At 44.9% G+C, this 19,917-nt stretch overlaps 1 protein-coding gene across 1 annotated transcript in view; it reads left to right on the top strand.

Annotated features, from left to right (window-relative positions):
• The window catches only part of EEPD1 (endonuclease/exonuclease/phosphatase family domain containing 1), a 67,408-nt gene that overhangs the window by 33,095 nt on the left and 14,396 nt on the right, over positions 1–19,917 (top strand). Inside the window, exon 2 of the mRNA XM_059818927.1 lies at positions 3,241–3,292. Coding sequence (XP_059674910.1) covers positions 3,241–3,292 — 52 coding nt within the window. The remainder of the gene's footprint in view (positions 1–3,240; positions 3,293–19,917) is intronic.

Here is a 19,917-nt window from a genome sequence, read left to right as displayed (position 1 = left end):
GGATGATGCCAGGATAGGTGGGTTGAATTGCCGCCGTGAAGCAAGACCCCTCTCTCGTTTCATTGACCATATGGTGAATCTAAACACTAGCTTCAATTAGGCACCAAAGCTGTAGAGAGCTAAAGTTTAGGTGGGCTGAACTGTAACAGTGCCATCCTAAAGCAGATGCCTGGCTCTGTAAGTGTTGTTGATTCCTTGTGCTTTCTGGTCAAGGCAGCTGCTGTGGACGATTGATGGTGAGCACCCAGGGACGGAGAGCATGCCCAAATGGCTTTTGAATAACTCCAAGGATGGAGACTCCACAACTTCCCTGAGCAGCCTGTGCCCGTGCTCGGTCACCCTCACAGTGAAAAAGTGTTTCCTGGTGTTCAGGGGGAACCTCCTGTGTTTCACTGTGTGCCCATCGCCTCTGGTCCTGTCACTGGGCACCACTGAAAAGATCCCTCTGAGCCTTCTCTTCTCCAGGCTGAACAGTCTCAGCTCTGTGCCTTTCCTCATATGTGAGATGCTCCAGTCCCTTAATTATCTTAGTGGCCCATTGCTGGACTCTCTCCAGTATGTCCATCTCTCTCTTGTCCTGGGGAGCCCAGAACTGGACCCAGCACTCCAGCTGTGGCCTCAGCAGTGCTGCGTAGAGGGGGAGGATCACCTCCCTCAACCTGCTGGTAATGCTTTGCTAATACTTTTCAGAATAGAATAGAATAGAATAGATTGAACTATTTCAGTTGGAAGGGACCTACAATGATCATCTGCCTGATCAACCACCTGACCAATTCAGGGCTGGCCAAAAGTTAGAGTGTTGTTAAGGGCATTGTCCAAATGCCTCTTAAACACTGACCGGCACAGGGCATCAACCACCTCTCCAGGAAGCCTGTTCCAGGGTTTGACCACCCTCTTGGTAAAGAAATGCTTCCTAATGTCCAGCCTAAACCTTCCCTGGTGTAGCTTTGAACCATCCCCATGCGTCCTGGCACTGGGTCCCAGGGAGAAGAGCTCAGCACCTCCCTCTCCAGTTCCACTCCTCAGGAAGCTGCAGAGAGCAGTGAGGTCATCCCTCAGTCTCCATCTCTCCAAACTAGACAAGCCCCGTGTCCTCAGCCACTCCTCAGAGGCCACCCTCCCACCCCTTCACCAGCTTTGGTGCTTACCTCTGAACACATTCAAGGACTTTCACATCCTTTTTAGATCATGGGGCCCAGAACTGCACACAATACTCAAGAGGTGAGGCCACACCAACGCTAAATACAGCGGGATAATCACCTCTTTTGACGGGCTGGTCATGCTGTGTTTGATGCACCCAGGATGTGGTTTGCCCTCTCGGCTGCCAGGGCACACTGCTGACTCCTCTGGAGCCTCCTGCCAACAGCACCCCCAGAGCCCTTTCTGCAGGGCTGCTCTCCCACCACTCCTCTCCCCGTTTAGACTTGTGCCTGGCATTACTCCATCCCAGGTGCAGAATTCAGCACTTGTTCAATTTCATGCCAAAGATGATTGCTCAATGCTCCAATCTATCTAGATCCCTCTGCAAGGCCTCCTGTCCTTTGAGAGAGTCAACAGCACCTCCCAGTTCAGCATCATAAACAAACTTGCTAACAGTGCATTTAACTCCTGCATCCAGATTATTGATAAAGATATTGAACAGAACTGGCCCTACAATTGAGCCCTGAGAAACACCACCGGTGACCGGTCACCAGCCAGATGTATCCCCATTCACTACAACCCTTTGAGCTCTGCCGTCCAGCCAGTTCTTCACCCAGCGCACCGTGTACGTGCTCATCTCACAGCTGGACAACTTGTCCAGAAGGACGCTGTGAGGGACAGTATCAAAAGCCTTACTAAAATCCAGAAAAACTACATCCACCACCTTCCCTTCATCCACTGGGCAGGTGACCTTATCGTAGAAGGATATCAAATTAGTTAAACAGAACCTTCCCTGTGTGAACCCATGTTGACTGTGCCTGATGATTGCATTGTTCTTTAAATGCCTTTCAATAGCACCCAGTATGATGTTCTCCATAATTTGTCCAGGTACTGAGGCTGGACTAACAGGTCTGTAGTTTCCTGGGTCTTCCCTCATGCACTTTTTGTAGATTGGAATAATGTTGGCTGGCTTCCAGTCAGCGGGGACCTCCCAAGACCTTTGGTAGATGATTGAGAGAGGGCCTGCTGTAACATCTGCTAGCTCCTTCAGAACTCTGGGATGAGTTCCATCAGGCCCCATGGACTTGGAAACATTCAGCTGATACAGCTGGTCCCTTACAATTTCATTGTCCACAAATGGAAAGTCACTGTTGCCACAGTGAACATTTTTCAGGTTCTGACCTGTCCTGTGAGCCCTGCAGTTTGGTGGGGATGCAACAAGGTCTTTTTCTGAAATTCCTTAATATGGAAAGGATTGGGCTTTGCGCTACATAGGGACATGTACAAGTAACTGAAGTTGAAGGAGAATGGATAATTTCTAATTACTCATTGAACTGATTATGAAAATATAGATGTTGTACAAGGTTTTCTTATATATCTTGATTTAGCTGTGATTTTACTTGTCTTACAGGGCAAAATCCTGCTTAAGTAACTCTCATAGTCTTATTGAACGAAATTCAGTGTGCAGGATTGGTCCCTAGAGGTAAACTTAGAAAAGATTCAGTAGGTGAAGAAATTTGGTTTTGATTAGCAAATGGCATTACAAGAATAATAATTATTGATTGTCTCTCCACCCTGCTTTCAAACAATTGTGCACATTACCCTCATATCTCCCTCAAATTTCTTGAGCTGGATAGTCTTAGTTACTGTATCTCATATATAATGTTTTAAATCCCTGGGAGTGACTGTTGTGGGACTCCTAGAAACCTGTTGATACTGAAGAACAAAGCTGACTAAAACCGAAAGAAACATTTAGAGTCTTTCTCTGTGTTTGTCATTCAGAAGATCCTTCAGTGATTATTTAGGGTATTAAAAACATAATGATTAATGCAGTTTCTCTGTAAGGTGAATTTTGATATGCCTGTAAGTCAGAAGCCAGAAAATCTGTTTGGGACAGCTAAATCAAAGCAAACAGAGTAACACTGGTTCTATCTTGCTTTAGTTTGTTATATCCTGAGCGCTTTATGTATCTCTACCTCTGTAGACTCTTTTTGTGAAGTGAGAAGATAAGAGAGCTTCAGTTCTGCTCTTACTTATGTTTCTGTAAATGCTTGCAATGGAGTGATTCATTCTTTTTTTTCTCTCTGTTTTTTCTTACAGCATCAAGCTTTTGGCTGTGCAGGAGCTGGTTGATAGAGAAGCGCTGGAAAAGGTATTTAAAAATATATCCAATACAACTGTCATAATACGTTTAAGCTCTTAAAGCCCTCTGTGTTAGTCAGGCTTCCTAACTTTTTGGAAAATCATGCAGCATAAACCAAAAAATCTTTCTAGCTACACAGTACGTGAAGTCAGAGGGGTGATGTTTTGTCCAAGTTGACTGCGTGCTTTTGGTGTTTTCTGATTTTACAATGCACTTGGGGTAAGCCATGCCTCTAGTCTGTCCATATTGGCTTTCCTGAAATTAGTTCCTTGCTAACAGCTGGGATAAGTAGATGATTTGAACGGAGAGTGATGAATGTCTCAAGCAGAAAGAGCGTCTGAGGGGCCCCTTTTGAGCATCCAGCTCAGGAGAATGGCAGGAGGTGCCTTGGAAGAAATGCAGTTTAATTCAGTGATGAAGGGATCAAAGCAGCTAGCTACTCAACATCAGCCCTAACACCACCAGCCGAGTATATGGTGCGTGTTAGCCCAAGCTCTTCTCCTGGCTGCCTTGGGCAGGGATCGGCTTGCCTTTAAGCCTGGCCTTCAGGGAGCTGAGGGACGTGCCGTCCATCGACCGTCCCAGGGATGGCAGGGTGTGCAAACAGCCTGCGCGGGGGGCAGAGAGGAGGAGCTGTGCGGAGCCGGTGGCTTCCTGCATCCAGGCAGTGTGGTCCTGCTCAGGGGGCACATCCCCGTGATCCAGCGCCTAAGACCTCCCGTTGGCTTCGCCCAGGCACCGGTGCCTCAGCAGCCTCAGATCCCACCTGCAGAGCCGCAGCAAAACGGGTAGCCGCAACAGGCTGGAGGGTTTGTAGATAATAAAACCCGGTGTTGCTCTTCAGCCAAGGGTATTGCAAACACAGCAGTACCCTATAGATCGTTTCCTTCCGCGTGAAGAACCAAATGTTGTATTTCTTACTGGTTTGTGATTTTGCTGGCCTGGAGGGTAGGACTGGACTCCCAGTGCCCACTCTGGGACCAGTGGGTTCCCTTCGCTTTCTGCACCAGCTCCTTCATCTAGAAGACCAAGGAGCCAGCCGGGAGGCAGCATGGAAATATGAGAGACTTGGTAGGATTCAGAGAAAACAACTGGATTCACAGCCTTGCTGGGAAAACTTATGGCTGGCATTGAGCTGCTGCTGACCCAAGCAGCCCCTCTATACCTATGAGTGACCTGGCAAGGCTTGGGGAGGAAGGAGTAAACCTTCTCCTACCTCAAGCGCATCCTGTCTGTGTGAAGGAGAAGGTCCTGCAGCACTGTGTTAAAGCCAGATGTCTGTGGCTACATCTGCTGGGTACTGTAGAAATACTGGGTAAAATGAAATCCAGCAGCAGCGGGTGCTTCATTCAGCCTTGTGCTTTGCCACTGACTGGAGATATGTTTCACAGAGGTCCTACGTAAAACCCAGTTAATTCAAGAGGGGCATCTCTTCATTGGCTCTGGTGAACTCTGATTTTGACCCGAAGAGGTGGATTTTGTTAAAAGGCAGCGACAGAGGACTAGGCAGGTGAAACTGTAGTTTTCTGCATGCGAGGAAGACACAGTTCTCAACCACTCATTGTGCCAAACAGGTTAATATTCACCAATTGTCGTCGTTTGCAGCAGTTGGCCTCTCTGGCACCTCACACTCTATACACTTCTCACCTTTCTGTTGAGCCTGCACCTTCCTTTGGCCCAATGGCTCCTAAAACATGGCTTGGCAAGGGTGGGTGACCTCAGCCTGGTGGGAATGGCTGTTTGAGGCATTGTCTGGAGCGCTGCAGGGAGCTCTTCAGAAAGGCTCAGCCTCAGAAAAATGATCTTTCTAAATTGAGCACTCTGAATATTTGATATCTGCTTTCATACAATGCCAAGCTTAAAGAATTTAAAAGGCCAGTTTAGCTGTCTGGAAAATAACAGCGTGGAATTATTTAAGTTCAAAGAAATTTCTGTCTTTATTTCTTAAATACAGGAGAGAAAAAAAGAGTAGACTAGAACAAAATCCCTTGTCTTGCCTGCTTGCAGAGTCAGGTTTTGAGAACACGTGCTGAGTTTTGTATTCGTAAATCATTTTTTATCTGCATTACATTGCAGGAATACAGAATATTATTAAATGATAATATTTGAATATTCATTGCAAGGCTGATTTTTCTGGTTTTTGAAGGGAAGTTTTCCTTAAGACAGCTAAGGACATGATAATCTAAAAGTGTTTTTCCTGTAGGACACTTTCTAGTCTGTCATAGATGGTTTTAAACTTTTGTAACCTTATTATTTCTAAAATTCCATGCTCAGCTTTGAAAGTCTTGTTATATATTTTTGATACTTGCATGGAAACCCAGCGTGAGTAGAAGCATGCTGGTGAACAGCAGTGCCCCCGAAAAGGCTTACGGGCACGCACTAGTGTTCTTGCTGCAGACTAGCTCCATTAAATAAAATCATGTTGACATTAAGCGCATGTATATTGAGTCTCTTGAGAACCAGGGCCCTGAGACAGTATCAGAAAATTATCTGGCACTGCCAAACACAGTTTACCGTCACCTTTTTGAAACGGGATGACGGTCTGGGAGGCGAGGCCCATGAAGCAGCAGGCTGTCGGAGCAGGCTGTGAGGACGTACTTGAACCGTTGGGGTCTCGAGAAGATGGCAACCCCCTGCGGGTATGTCGCGGGAAGCTTTGCCCTCGTGTAGCAGAGCGCTGCTGTGCTTCAAAAGCTGCACGTCAGTTATTTACTGATCACTTACAGCAAAAGAGTTTAATGCCATTCTGACTATCTTAGATACTTTATTATCTTTAAATGTTTTTCCCACCTTGGCCATTGAAACTAAATTTATCATACCATGAGAAGCTTTGTGTCATGCAAAGACTATTTGCTTGATTTCCTAAACCCTAATGTTTTGGCAAATTTGGCCAAAATGACCCTTTAAGCCAAAGCTCTACCACGCTTGGCTGCATTTATGCCTGGGGTTGCTGAAACAGAAGGGATGATGGGCTGGGTTAAATTACAGCTCGTCCTGGCTCAGGACAAGCTTGTCTGACCCTTGGATGCTGCTCGTCAGCTGGTTTGTTTCTCGGGGGTACCACAGGCGCCTGTAAGCACTGCAGAAGAGGGGTGCTGCTTGTAGAGCTGGACCTCAGCACCATGTTTGCTGTCATTAAGAGGAGCGGGAAAATAATAATTTACCTTGGTGAAACAGGACCAGGTCACATAAGTATAACAAGAGTTTTTACCTGGAGAAAATTCTGAGTCGGAGGCAGGCTTGTTTGTGTTTGTTTTGGCCATAGCCCATCTGACCTGTTCCAGCACGTACTCCACGTGAGCGGTCTCACTGGCAGCTTAAAACTGACCGCATGCTTGCTTGCATCTTGTCTTACCTTGAACCTTCAAATCGATCTGTTTGCTTCTCCCTGCCTCCTCGCTGAGCTCGCCCCGGCTGCCATGGGATTGCATTGCCGATGTGCCTTTGCTTCAGAAGTGCTGCTGCCGTTTGCCGGGGGCAGTAACGAACGCAGACGGCGAGATGCCAAGGGAGGGCTTGCAGTCATGACAGCCTCGTCCCTGCAAGGGTTCAAGGCCACTCAGGCTTTAGAAAGAAGTATCTCAGGCACACAGATTTGTTGGCGCTGCGTCCTGTATGAAGCATCTCTTCCTCTTCCAGAAGCACAGCTCTGGGAGAGACCCCCAGGGACGCTCTTGCCCCAACGTGTTTTTGAGTACTTTATTCGGTCTAATTTTGGGAAGTCCTTAATTGCAGATGAAGAACTCTACTTGGCAAGTGTTAATTGTATTTATTTGGGGAAGTGGAAAAAACAATTCTCCTGAGGAACATCATGCTGTTTTTATAGTTTAAAAATAAATCTGTTGAAGTAATTAGCAGATTGAACTGCCTCGCCAGGTGACATTTCACATCGGTTGCTGTTTAAGCATTTAGATCCATAGTCCTTTTCCACAGGCAACAAGTATGCCAAAACAATTGCTCTCATTGGTGCTTGATGCCAGTAGGATGTGCAGGAAGAGTCATCCATAATGTAAGAAAAATAAAAATATTCTTTGCATTCTGTCCAATGTTCCCTCTTGCACCTTTCAGGTGTTAACACGGGCTCTTGAACTCATTTCTCCTTCATAGGTAGATTATTGAGGAAAATTAAATAATCTGTACAATGTTATATTTAGTAACCGCCTGACAGCTTTTTATAAGGTAAGTCTGCTTTGGGAACAAGCAACAGTAATCCATTAGTTTCCTATTTGTGTATTAATAAGCAAGTGCATCTGCTGTTACTGGGGATGAGAAAGGACTGTCCACTTGACTCCAAAGAGAGAGCAGTTTGTTGGCTTCTCATCTAGGAAATGCAAATCGCATAATTGTGATTCAGCAGTTTGTGAAAGTGTGGAGTTCACCTGCGAAGTGATGCTTGTTCTGCTTGAAGTTGGAAATGATCTATCTAGACTGGCATGAGAGACATGCTGGGTGGGCTGAAGCATGGTAGGAGTTGGGGTGAGAATTGTGATTTTGTTCAGGGATGTTCTTGAAGTTGATAACTTGCAGCTTGAAAATCAGGATAAGTAACATAGGTTTCACTATCAAGGTCCGTCTGTGCCAGTGATGGCAAATTTATGCGCTGTGAGCTACAACGAAGAGGTGAAAAGAAAGTGAGAAGAACAAAGTAATTATCCGTAGGCTTACATTGTCTGTATGGGGATTTTCACCTTCACTGGAGAAGTTTTGGAGGTCACAAATCCAAAGGGACTGAAAGTCTTTCACCTGGTGTTTGGAAGTAGAGGTCCTGTAGCTGTGAAGCACAGGATACTTTAGCTAGGCACCAGGAGAGGCAGCAACGTAGCTTCTAGCCGTCGTAGTGCAGGAAGGGATCTCTTCGGTCTGCTGGCCAAACGTTACATGGTCATCCGTTGGGCATTTCTGCTGGTGTGGACATGAAGAGTTGGGATGACAGAATGAGAAAACTCTGATCAGCCTTCTCCTCCAGATAGAATTTTTTGGTTTTTTCCCCTCATGTGAAGAGTTATTCCTCTTTCCTCGAAAAGAACATCTTTATCCTGTTGAATAAAGTGGGAAGCTTAGCACTGTAAGCAAACAATCCCTAGGATCTGTGCTCACTTTTTGACTTTTTTCACCTCCTTCAGCAGTACTAATGGCTGGAGTTGTCTCCTGTGGTGTGGAATCTGCTTCCTGGGTTTCCTCACCCATAAGAAAGACCAGGTGTCCGTATGTGGGAGATGTTTGCTAGATGCAACCCCTTCCCATCATGCAGAATTTTCATACTGTGCCTGAGGAATCAATGCACCACAACAGGGGTGACGCTGAGGAGGTGGCATTATTTCACTAAAGGAAAATCAACCTGCCTGTCATCGATCAGAAGCAGCTTTTGTCTGAGGGGAAATCCAATGACTAATGTTGCCCACTTTTACAAGGTAGGACCCAAGAAATAAGGGCAAAAGGCAGTGCTTGTTTCTTTCTAGTGACATCGCTCTAATAGTGCAATTTCAGCTAGAGTCAAAAACGGGTTTGTAAAATGCTGAGCTGCACTGTGCATTCCCTGCTGTAGCCTTCTCCTTTCTACACAGAGCATGGAGAATTTTAACTAGAAATTTGCTTTTGTTTTCTTGATCCAGTGTACTGTTTCCTCCAGATATTATCTGAACATAAAAAGTATGACGTCAATTGAGGTTCCAGAATTTCCAGTATGAAATGCATCTGCTGGAGGTTTTTATTTATCTTTTGTCTGCTTTTGAGTAGATTGAGCCAGATCGGTGTTTAATCATGATTAAGCCCATTGTAATCTCTGTTCTTTATAAAATCCCTATCGGAGCAGGGCAGGTTGTTTATTTGTGAAAGGTTTTCCCTAGCAGCTTGTCAGTGTTTGAAAGAGAGGTGCTGTTTTCCATTTGCAGGGGTAAGCATAGGCACATCACTTCTTGCTTGCGTGGATATAAATATGTTTGTGTGTGCATTTGCCAGGGCAGTTGAAAGTGAGCTGTACTATGCCTTGACATGGAGCAGCTGGTCACCCCAGGCCGTTTATCCGGCCCGTCACCGTTTCCTCGGTGTAAGCACCAAGTGGCTGGTCATGCAGTCAATGCTGCCCTTGCAGGCAAATGTTATGCCCTGTGTATGTAAGGCAGCACTGGGATGGGAGCTACCGTCCATGTCTCCTGAAGGATGTGCAGGGAAGGGCTGTTGACAAGCCCCTGCAGGGTGAGGGTCTACCATTGCTGTCTGAGCTCTGCAGCTACTAGTGTTGGACCACCTGGAATGTATCTGTTGCCTGGACAGCCAAAATATCCTGCAGTGTTGCTGCTGTTCAGTTTTTTGGAGAGTGCAATCGTGCAGCAGTCCCAGAGAGGTAGGGAAGAATTGTGGTTATCCTTGATTTGTGGAGGCGTGCTGGAGTTACAAGGAAATCCCATGATTTTGGCACAGCCACCTAAGATGACCAACTCCAAACAGAGTCGGGAAGTGAACCTCAGTCTCCTGAGTCCCAGGCACTCTGCTAATGCTAAGGCGGTCCTTCCTCTTTGGTGTGAATTGTTTCGATGTGTACTCCAGAAATGCAGTTAGCTCAGGACTGAGTCTTTGCGTGCATATTTTTAAGAGCCATAGTCCTCCTGTACAGTGTGAGCCCTGTCTTGCAATCTTGCTTCGCTTCGGAGCCATTGATTAAAAAAGATTATGAGGCAATTGGCAGCGAATGAATTAGTTGCTGTAAATGAGTTATATTTGCTGCCTGTTCTTAGAACTGTCGTTTCCAGAAAGAGGTTGACCTCTTTGAAACTTAAGTACATTTGGATGTCCTCTAGAGTCAGATAAGGAAACAGCAGTCTCGCTTTCAGAGAACAGGAAAAGGAGACGTAGACTTGGCCACTGACTCACTCGGGACCTTTGATCAATCTCTTTCAGCCCTGTTGCTGCCTCAATTTTCTGTTCCCCATTCCCAGAGAGGAGAGGTGGAATCAAGCCTCTCGCCGTACCCTTTGCCTCATTCAGCCTTGGGACAGACTGCTGCATAATTCATCAGCTGAAGTAGGTCCTCCTGCCCTGTTCCTTCAAAGCCACCATGGAGTCAATGATTCACCGCTCAGAATCAAAGGAGATTATTCCAAATTGTCCAACCAAGTTTAATTCTTTTTCTCACCTTATTCCCTATTACTTACCCTTTTGCTCTCCCACACCCTTCCTATTTTCCCCTTGATCTCTTTCCCTTGTCTTGCTTGTTTATCTGAGTGCAGGTAATACTCAGGGGTGCAAAGTCTTTTTATCAGACTTCACTCCCTGGGGTCAAGAAATCTCAGGCTGAAGAGAAGTGTAGCTGTTATTGTAAAGGAACCATTTTTGGCTGGGTGGAGCTGGAACCGTTGACACCATTTCTTACAATATGGGAGGCTTCTTTGGGATTATCCCATCCACTAAATTGACTGAGGAACCCTGCAGCTATACAGTATTTGCCTCTGGCCTTTCACTTCTTTTCTTCCTTTCTGTCCTCTAGGAGGGATCCAGATGGCTAGAAGTTTAAGGAGATGTATCAGTGGACCTTATGGCTCTGGCCAGCTCCATGATGATTTCAGTAGCTCTCTGCAGGGAACCTCTGACTACTTTGTATTTCCAGGCACCTCCACTGCAAACTATTGTCAAGTGGTCAGCAGCATTGGAAGCACAGGCTCTCATCTACTAGTATGTCTAGCATCTTTCATCTTGGTTGGATATTTTTTTCCTTTAGTTGCATTGCCCATCTCTTTTCTGATGATCAGTGGACTTCAATAAACAAAACACTAGAAGCAATGCAATACACATTACTGGGAGCCATGGAGAACACAGGTTGCTCTTAAAATGCTGTCCTTCAGCAGGTGCCCTCTTCTTCCCTAGAGCATGGCTGTGCCTCTCTGAGAAGTGGTGGTATGGAGACTGCTTGTTATACTAGCTTGGCATTCTTTTGCGAGGCATCTAGTCCTACCCCTGGACAGAAGCCAAACTTATCCATTAGTAAAATTATTCTCTACACTTCCAGAACAAGGAGACACAGAAAATACGTGTTTACAAATGCTGGCATGTGTTTAAGTTTTGTTTGTGGGTGGTAGAAGTAATAGTGGTCCTTAGTCAGTCCTTTTCTTCCTGTCATTCTTCCAGAAGATGGCAGAAGGCAAAGCAAGTTCATAGAACAGGACCGGTTGTGAATAGTCAGCAATTTTGGGCAAGGGTGGGGTTTTTTTTTCCCCTTTTTAATAGATTGACATAGCAGCAAGAGTGTTCTAACGTCAGCCTGAATCATTTTTTGGTCATTTATGTGGATTAAGTAATGCATATGTTCTCTATGGGGAGCCAGAGTCCATTGCATCTCTTAGAGCAGAACTTTGTTCAGGGTTGGAGGACAGTCCCGTAGACGCTGAGAAGGGTGTGCTAGTGGGTAAAGACAGAACACTCATGCAAACCTATAAATAAAGAATGTGCTATTTCAGAGGGGAATCAGTGTCAAATTAGGCTCTTTAAATGAAGGGCCAGAGGTGTGAAAAAGAATGTAGATGTGTATGAGATTTTAGGAAAAAAAAGGTGAGATGACAAGTCCTAATGCTAGCAGCCTGGAAGAGATCCTCCTAATAATAAGCATCCAAAAAAAAAGTAACGGAATAGGATATGAGACAGATTTAAATAACTTTACAGGAGGTGGCACAGTGTTCTGTACAGTGGCGTAATCAATGCCTGAAGAAAGAATAAATATTTGAGGCTGGCGATGGTTGTGAGTCATATTATGTATTTTTCTCTTCCTTATTCTTGTGCTTCTACCATGGGAAGGAATGCTTGCTCTAAGCAGAGATGTAAATCAGTTGGGGAAAACAGTAATACTAACAGTAGGAAAGAAAAGAATGGAATCAAAATGCCCAGTGAATAACTATTTTTGATGCAAGGCTCTGTAGAGGTGGCCAAACTGTGACCTTGTAATAATGAGGGCTGTGCCTTTTTCCTTGTGTCACAGCAGTTTTCTTAACACACTGCTCTTACTCCTTCTCATACTGCACATCAGCACAGTCCCATCCGTCTTTATCTCCATGTATATGCCAAAAGTGCACAATTTAAAAAAAAAAAAAACACCCCACAAAAAACCCCAACTCATTTGCTAACACCTCTGGAAACGAGTAAATTTTTATCATGGGAATGGAGAGAAACCTAATTATCTTACGTGATTAAGCAGCTTTCCTTGATTAATAATATTCAGAACTGTGATTTCCCTGTTCCCTTTTGGTTTTGTTTGTTCTTCTTTTGTATTAGCACATTTCTTTCCCCTTTTTTCCTCTGGCTGAAAGCAATGTGCAGGTAAGGAGATTCAGATCCTGGCAAATTGATACAGCTCACTGGTCCATTTGTTTGTTTGGTTTTTGATTGGTGAACAAAAAACTACTTCTTACCACTTTTGGGTCTCATGTTTCATAGGATGTTTTTCTATTTGCTTTCCATTTTAAGGGCTAGGTTCTGATAAACTCATTTTCGCCTCATGTAGTCCCAGTGGTTACTGGGTGAGTAAGGTTGTACTCACGGTGGTATGGTTTTACACCGCACCGCAGAGATCGATTCCTGAGTTTCGTGTTTCATGGGAAAAGAATCAGCCCAGGTATTAAACAAAAAAAATTAAAAAAAGAGGTGTTCCCAGGAAGCCACTGACTCCTGGTTGCCCAGTGCCTTATATCTAGTCCAAATGAGCACGCAGCTTAGGTCTCCTGTATCTGCGGCGCAGTCCATGGCCGTGAAGAGTGGTGGCCGTAACGGGTCAGAACGAAGTACCTGTGCTCTGGGTAAACGTGCAATAGCTCACTCTGTGCAAGACTTGGATCCCTCTGTGTCCATCACTGCTTGAAGCAGTAGCTGTAGTTATACACTTACAGTAGTATTTCTAAAATATCTGCTGCATTGCTCTAATAATCTCAATGATACCTTCCTTAAGCATACACCTGTGTTCCCAGAGAGGTGTATTTCTGGTGGCAGAAGTGGCAGCAAAATACAACTTGTCTTATTCCTTTGGAAATAATGAGTTGGGAAAATAAACTTGGAAAAGCACCCGAGTATTTACAGCAGACAACATAGTAATAAGTAAATAATTCAGTCGTGGGGTGGCTATGATTTTAGCACAGCTAACCAGTTAAGCAGACTGTTTTATGACAATGTAGGGAAGGTGTTTGAAATCAACCCCTCATCTCTCGTAAAAGCAGCTTGATGAAAAAGATAGCCTGATAGTCATGAGGGCTTCTTTTTATTCTTCTTTATATCACGTCAGTTCCCTTAGCATGCCATCATTGCTGTTAATGGTTGTACTGCCTACTTATGCAAAATAAAACACTTTCTTGAAAAGGCTTCAAGAACAAATTGCAAAGATTTGTGACTGTCCTTGACAACCTCTTGAGCCTTAATTCCTGTATTACGTTTAAAAATAAAAGAAGTCCTTAAGGGTAAGAAAAGAAGTAGTCAGGAAATGTCTTCTGCAAAATGAGTCTGTCCCATGAAGTACAAGGGAAAAGCTCAGCTTGTGAATGGAAACATGAGAAATTAAGAACCCACGAAACTTCTCCTATACGGGGGTTCGCAAATACGGGTGCTGTCTTCCACAGGGAAAAGGCAGCGTGGATTTCCACCAAGCGTATGTGAAGACGTCTTCACATTAAATGGCAAACTGGCTGAAAGATGTTACATATCCCATTTTGACAATGGGTAGTTGAGCATCCTGTAATTCTTCAATAGTGACCCCAGCACTTAAAATGTGTTAGGAGACTTACTGCTTTGCCTCTTTCAGTTGTTGTTTCCCTGCTCTACACCAAAGGTTTCCGTGTCTTCATTTTGAAGATCTATAAAAAGACACTGTTTATATAAATAACCACTTTTGTTTAGGATGAAGGTAGGAGAACATGCCAGTGAATGATCTGCATTGTCCTGGGAACACTATGATTAAAGTCGAGCAGAGAACTGGTTTTATCGGCTACAATCTGGGTTTTTTAATCCTATATTCAAAGATAAAGAATGTAATTTCCTCTCAGATATTACAAAGAATTAAGCAGCTGGGTGACTGCGGCAAGCTATAATCCATCTGGGAGGGCAGTGTAGAAACTCACTGCTAATTTTTTCCAAAATAAGTACTCGAAAAGGAAACTAAATAACTTGGGAGTGCAAACGTCGGCTCCTACCACTCCCCAACCGATCCTGTAAAGCCTGACTTAAAAAAAAAAAAATCTGATTTGATTCCAACAGGTTTGTATATGGAAACAAATCATTACACACTTTTGATAATTGAGATAATGTTAGGCTTATCAGCATAATTATTTCCCGCACGTTTATGAAGTACAATGGGTGAGTAACACAGCAGTGGCAGGAGAGGGGCACGTGTGCTGGATTCACATCCACGGGCCGGTTCAAAACAGGGCCAAGCTCATGAAGGGGCTCAGATACCCGATGTGGGAAACGATGCCTTCAGTTTGACAAACTTTCCAATCCTGCCAGGCATCCTTTAGCTGCTACCTAACCCCAGGGGTGCCTAAATGACCGGAGTCCTCTGATGCTTTGCTTTCACACTCCTCAGGTAAGCAGAGCGGTGCCTCTCTGCAGCCCCCAAATTAACCCCGTCTGAAGCAGGCGGAGCGGACTTGGACAACTTCAGTTTCTCGCCTATGCAGAGGCTCATTCAAAAATGAGCCTTCCTCATCCTACCTCCTCTGGGGAGCTCAGTCCCAGAGGTTTCCTTTTATAAGTATTAAGCTTAGAAGTGGGCTTTGCAGCAAAGCTGGGAGTTGAGGTTGCCATGTGGCTCGCTGGCAGCGAGGCTGCAGTTTGATGAATGTTTGCTCTCTGGTCCATAATGTGGTGCCTGGAGCACTCATTTAGGAGCTGAGAATCTGATCCTCAGAGGAAGGATATCCTTCCTCCGTGGGTGTCTGTCTGAATTACTGGGATGCTCTTTAAGAAGCAGAAGCAGCACATTTTCCAGGAAAAAATGAGTGCTGCTCAAGTTGATGAAAAAACTGTAGGTGCCTGCCTTCAGATGGACCAAGACTTGGGACCCCAACATGCATGCACATTATTGCAACAAATGAGCTCTGTACGTCCATAGTGTGCAAAGGCACATAGAGGTGATGGCTGTGCCTATAGGTGCTGTATTATTTCTGGAGAAAGACACTGGTTGAGGATTTGGCTGTGCTGAAGGGCTCTGCCTCGATTTCACTGCTCGCAATGAGTTTATAGAGCTCTTTGAAGGATGCGTTAGAAAACATTCGTGAAGAATGTGGAGGATGGCAAGGATTTATTTGGTCATCAATCTGGATGTTTTGGTTTAGCTCTAGGAGGAACAAACCAGTACATAAAGGATGGGAAGGTATTGCCCCAGGTCTCGATGACCCAGTGCAAGCAGGACACTCTAGTATGGTGGAAAGGGCAGATGAGCTTTCCAGGAGTAATTCTGCGGCTGCTGCGCTTTCAGTAGATTGGTTCCTTATCTTTTTTTTTATCCTAGAATTTTTCTCCTAAACTTTATAACTTTTTTATTATTTCTTCAGCTCTAACTTCATTGTAGAATTATGTACAATTATGTACAAGAGGGAGAAGTAGAAAACTTTTTCCAACACAAATGTATGGAAAGGCTGAGACTGAAACTGATTGCCTGGGGGAGGTTGTTCTCCTTTGAAAATGCTCATAATTATCTATCAGACCCCCATCCGCCTGCCAAGTTTTATTTGCCTTTAGGTAATATCAATACTTGAACACAAGCAATAAATATCATGCAGTCTTTAATGAAGTCTTCCTAGAAGAGACTAGTTGAATGGGCATGTGAAAAATGTTAGGTCTTAACATAGGGCCACCCCGACTTTCCCTTGTGTTATTTATGTGGTTCCTCTGAATAGAGTTTGGGAGTGCCCACACCAGTGGATGCATCAATTTTCTTGCGTGTGTATTTTTTGGCTACTCTGGCAAACAGGAAAGGGATACACTCGAGGAAAAGGCAAACAAGCAATGAAGGCCTGAGACAATGCTGTTGTCAGTGGGAAACGGGATCCAGCGTTGAGTCTGTTTCAGGCTTTAGCTGTAATAATGCTTCCTTCCCTGCTGTTACATTTGGTTATAGGAGAATCCAGTTGTAATGGAAAGGCCCGATGCTCCTCTGCATTCCGTAGTTGCTCCTGCCTGTGGGAAGCGGGTGCAGTGTTACTCGGCTGTGGAAGTGCGCTGAGCATCCTGGCCCCGCTGCGTCTTGCATCCCCTCTTGACTTGCCTTGCACTGCCACGGGTGGCTGCACCAGGACAACAGACCTGAAGCCTTTGACCTTCCCTTACCCCTACCTCCACAGCCAGTTCAGTAAAATACAACACCCGCAAATCTCTCCACCCTCTAACTCTGCCTCTCCCTCCTCGCGAACGTGATCTAACAACACAGTTGTCGTTTTCTGCAGCGTCGGTGTCAAATCAGGGTGCTTTACTTGAAAACCAAAGGTGTTGATTTCAAGTTCTCAGAAATATTCGTCACTTTTCTGCTCCTGGCTTTCTAGGTCAGGCTTCATTAGGGTGCACCAACTGTAGCTGTGTCCTGTACGTGGTAGATGATTGGATTAGGATTACAGGTATTCGCGTCTGCTTTTTCAATTGGAAATAAAAGTACAGCCCACTCGGATGAATAAAGAAAAGAAAGGATTATGTGCATTTAATTTCAGGAACGTGATTTTTAGCTTATACAATACCCAGTGATGGAGCAGGGAAGGCATACCTATATTTAAGGATGGATTAAAAAAGAGCAATGCCAGATGGTCTCATGAAGCCACTGTCAGTTTTTTTGTATCTTCTATCAGAAATATATTAGATCATGTTTCAGGATGGGAGTTTTATTGGAGAGGGTTGGGTGGCTTCTCCTCAAGTGCCACTGCACAATTTACAAGGTAGATCTCAGAGCTCTTCTGTCTACCCCTTCCTGAAGCACCAAGTCCAACACCGGGAGATGCTCTGTAGCACAGAACAGCCCTTACCTTGATGTTTTCCAGCCCATGACCTAGAGATTCCTGCGGTCCATGAACAACTACTAAGAGGTCCCTCAAAAGTAGCAGGAAAGTGAGCTCACTACCAGAAGACTTGTATTTTTCATGCAGAGGTACAGTATTCTACTTCAAGATTTATCCAAGATCTACAATTTGAAAAAAGGTGGTGAATTTTGACCTAATAGTATAGTTTAACATCTTTTTTTGCTGGTCAGGGTCTCCCTTTCAACTATTGCCACTTCCCACACTCGAACTCCAAGTCTCTTTCATCATGACGATGTCAAATCTTTGCTAATATGACACCTCAAGATAGATGAAATTATAAGGAATTGATAGAGGTTTCGTCTGCATCTCTAGTACTCCTTAAAGCTGCTCCCTCTAGTGCCTGTTAAAAATAAAGGAACTGCGTATGTGTGACATTTAGAAATGGAATATTTATTTCCTAGCACTCATCTCTCCTCTTGGTTAAAAGGAACCAAAATCACCTTTGCTTTGATGAAGTAAGTTGTTGTCTACCTTTATGCAGTGCCCTTTTGGCCTGAAAGCTTCTGTGGTAATCAACTAAAGCGGACAGTTAATTGCTTTGAGTGCCTTACTAAAGTTCAGGCGATGATTACTGCACCAAGACTTACTGTGCCATAACAATAGGCTCACCCTGGAAGCTCCTCCTCACTGTTCCTTCTCGCCTCACCTTCCTTACAGCCTTTGCTCTGACTCCAGGTCTGAAATGAAGGCGTCCTCCAAAGAGGAATCAGTGGTTAATGAGGAATGTATAATTTATTAAGCCCTAAGACGTTGTTTTCCTGGATCACATTTAGTTTCCGCAGGGTTTAGGAGTAGCACACCCTCTTTCTGAGCAAAAAATGCTCATCTCAAGGGAGGTTGCTGGCTCGGTGTGGTCTCCAGTGCCGTTATTACACGAGTAACACTTGACAGCAAAGGTGTTCAGCACGGAGCGGGGTCATCATCTGGAAATGACCCTGTTGTGCCTGGTTTGGGATTGGCTGCACAAGTAGCACCCCGAAAGAAAACGAAGATTAACCAGGGCATCCTGAACAAGAGGCGGTGAGATCTGCTCATGGGCTACTGCAGGGTGCTCGCTGGCAGCTCTCCTGGTGTGCAGTTACTGCACTGGAAGAGATTTAACTTAATGCACCAATTAGATGCTTTTGCTGGCAGTGCTTGGAGTGCTTTGGGGAGGCAGGTAGGTGCGTTAGGGAGTCTGTACCTCCCTTACGGCCTCCAGCACATGCCAGCCCAGCATACGTTCTTCTCCCTGCTCCCAAATTATTCCAAGACCCCTTGCCTTCCCCTCCGCAGTCCCTCCTCAAATGTGTGTTTCCCCAGCTTCTTCCAGCTGCCCGCCGTTCTTTTCCAGCGCCAGTCGTAAGCTCATTCCTGTACCCGTCTCTGCTTCTGGAGGGGCTGGGAGCAACAGGCACCGGCTCCTTATCAGGGTGGACAAAGAGCAATTATGTCTTTGGATCCTCCCTTCTTGGGAAAATGACGCGTTGCTGATGAGCAAAGGCAACGGGGCTTGTCCCAGTTCCTGGGGGGTGGCCCTTGTTGGCTCCTCGCAGGCCAAATGGGGCAACGGGCAGGCACCTGGCACAAGGGGGTTGACCTCGCAAGAGCACAGGCTGCTCTTTGCCTAGAGCATGCCTGGAGCCTGGTGCTGCCGTGCTCCTGCTCCCTGGCAGCACTGCCTGTCCCACAAAAACCCGCACCCAGCTGCAAGAGAGACTGCGGCAGCATAGGTGTAATACAGGGCATCCTTGTAAATAAGCCCTGGTGCTGACGGTGTTATGGTATGTGTGTGATTTTTGACTCGGTATGTGTAGGATTTGATGAAGAAGCTGATTGAATTTCAGGAAACTTGCCGCCTGAAAGGCTCTAGAGAAAAACAAAACTAGAACTTTTTTCCTCGGGAGGATTTTGGAAAAAAAATTGTTGTTCTGGTTGACTGAGATTTTCATTTTGATTTTTCTTTACCACTTGAAGAACTGCTCCTCGCAGGGATTGGCATAGCTCTAACTTAGATTTTCAAAGGGGGAAAGGCATTTTCTTCATTCCCAGTGTGGGCTAGGAGTTTGTCTGTATATTTTTGCTGTACGAGGGATAGCGTAATGTTGTTTGACATTGGGTTTTGTGGGCAGAACAACATGATTTGAGAAATGCCCTTCTCACTTCAGCAAAAATCCCATGACCTAAGCAAGTATTGCTGTCACAGCTTCAAAATCTGTGTGCCTGTAAGCCTTGGAAAATGGGCACAGATTAAAGTCAGCTGGTGTAGGCCAAGTTCTCCATTGCCGCAACCGTACCCAGAACGGGCTGATGGCTTTTTTCTGAACAAACCATGTAATCTTATTTGTCATCTTTTTGTTTGAGCAAAGTTAAATCAGGGCCTTAAAAAAAAAATCAATTTGGAGGAAACAAAAACTAGTCAACTGCAGATGCTCTTTTTAATAAAGTGATTGTTTCTGTAGGATTTATTCAGCCTGTCATATACTTTGTGCTGGCTGGACTTTCTAGGCAGCTGCAACCCAGAGATAAGTTAACTCCTTTGTTGGGTTACAGTTGAACTAATTTCAACAATTTTTTTTCACAGATTTAAGTTATTTAAATCTTAGAAACTCATTCACCAAA

Source organism: Gavia stellata, chromosome 6, assembly GCF_030936135.1.
Source record: "Gavia stellata isolate bGavSte3 chromosome 6, bGavSte3.hap2, whole genome shotgun sequence".
NCBI lineage: Eukaryota > Metazoa > Chordata > Aves > Gaviiformes > Gaviidae > Gavia > Gavia stellata.
This window is presented reverse-complemented; position numbering and strand designations above follow the sequence as displayed.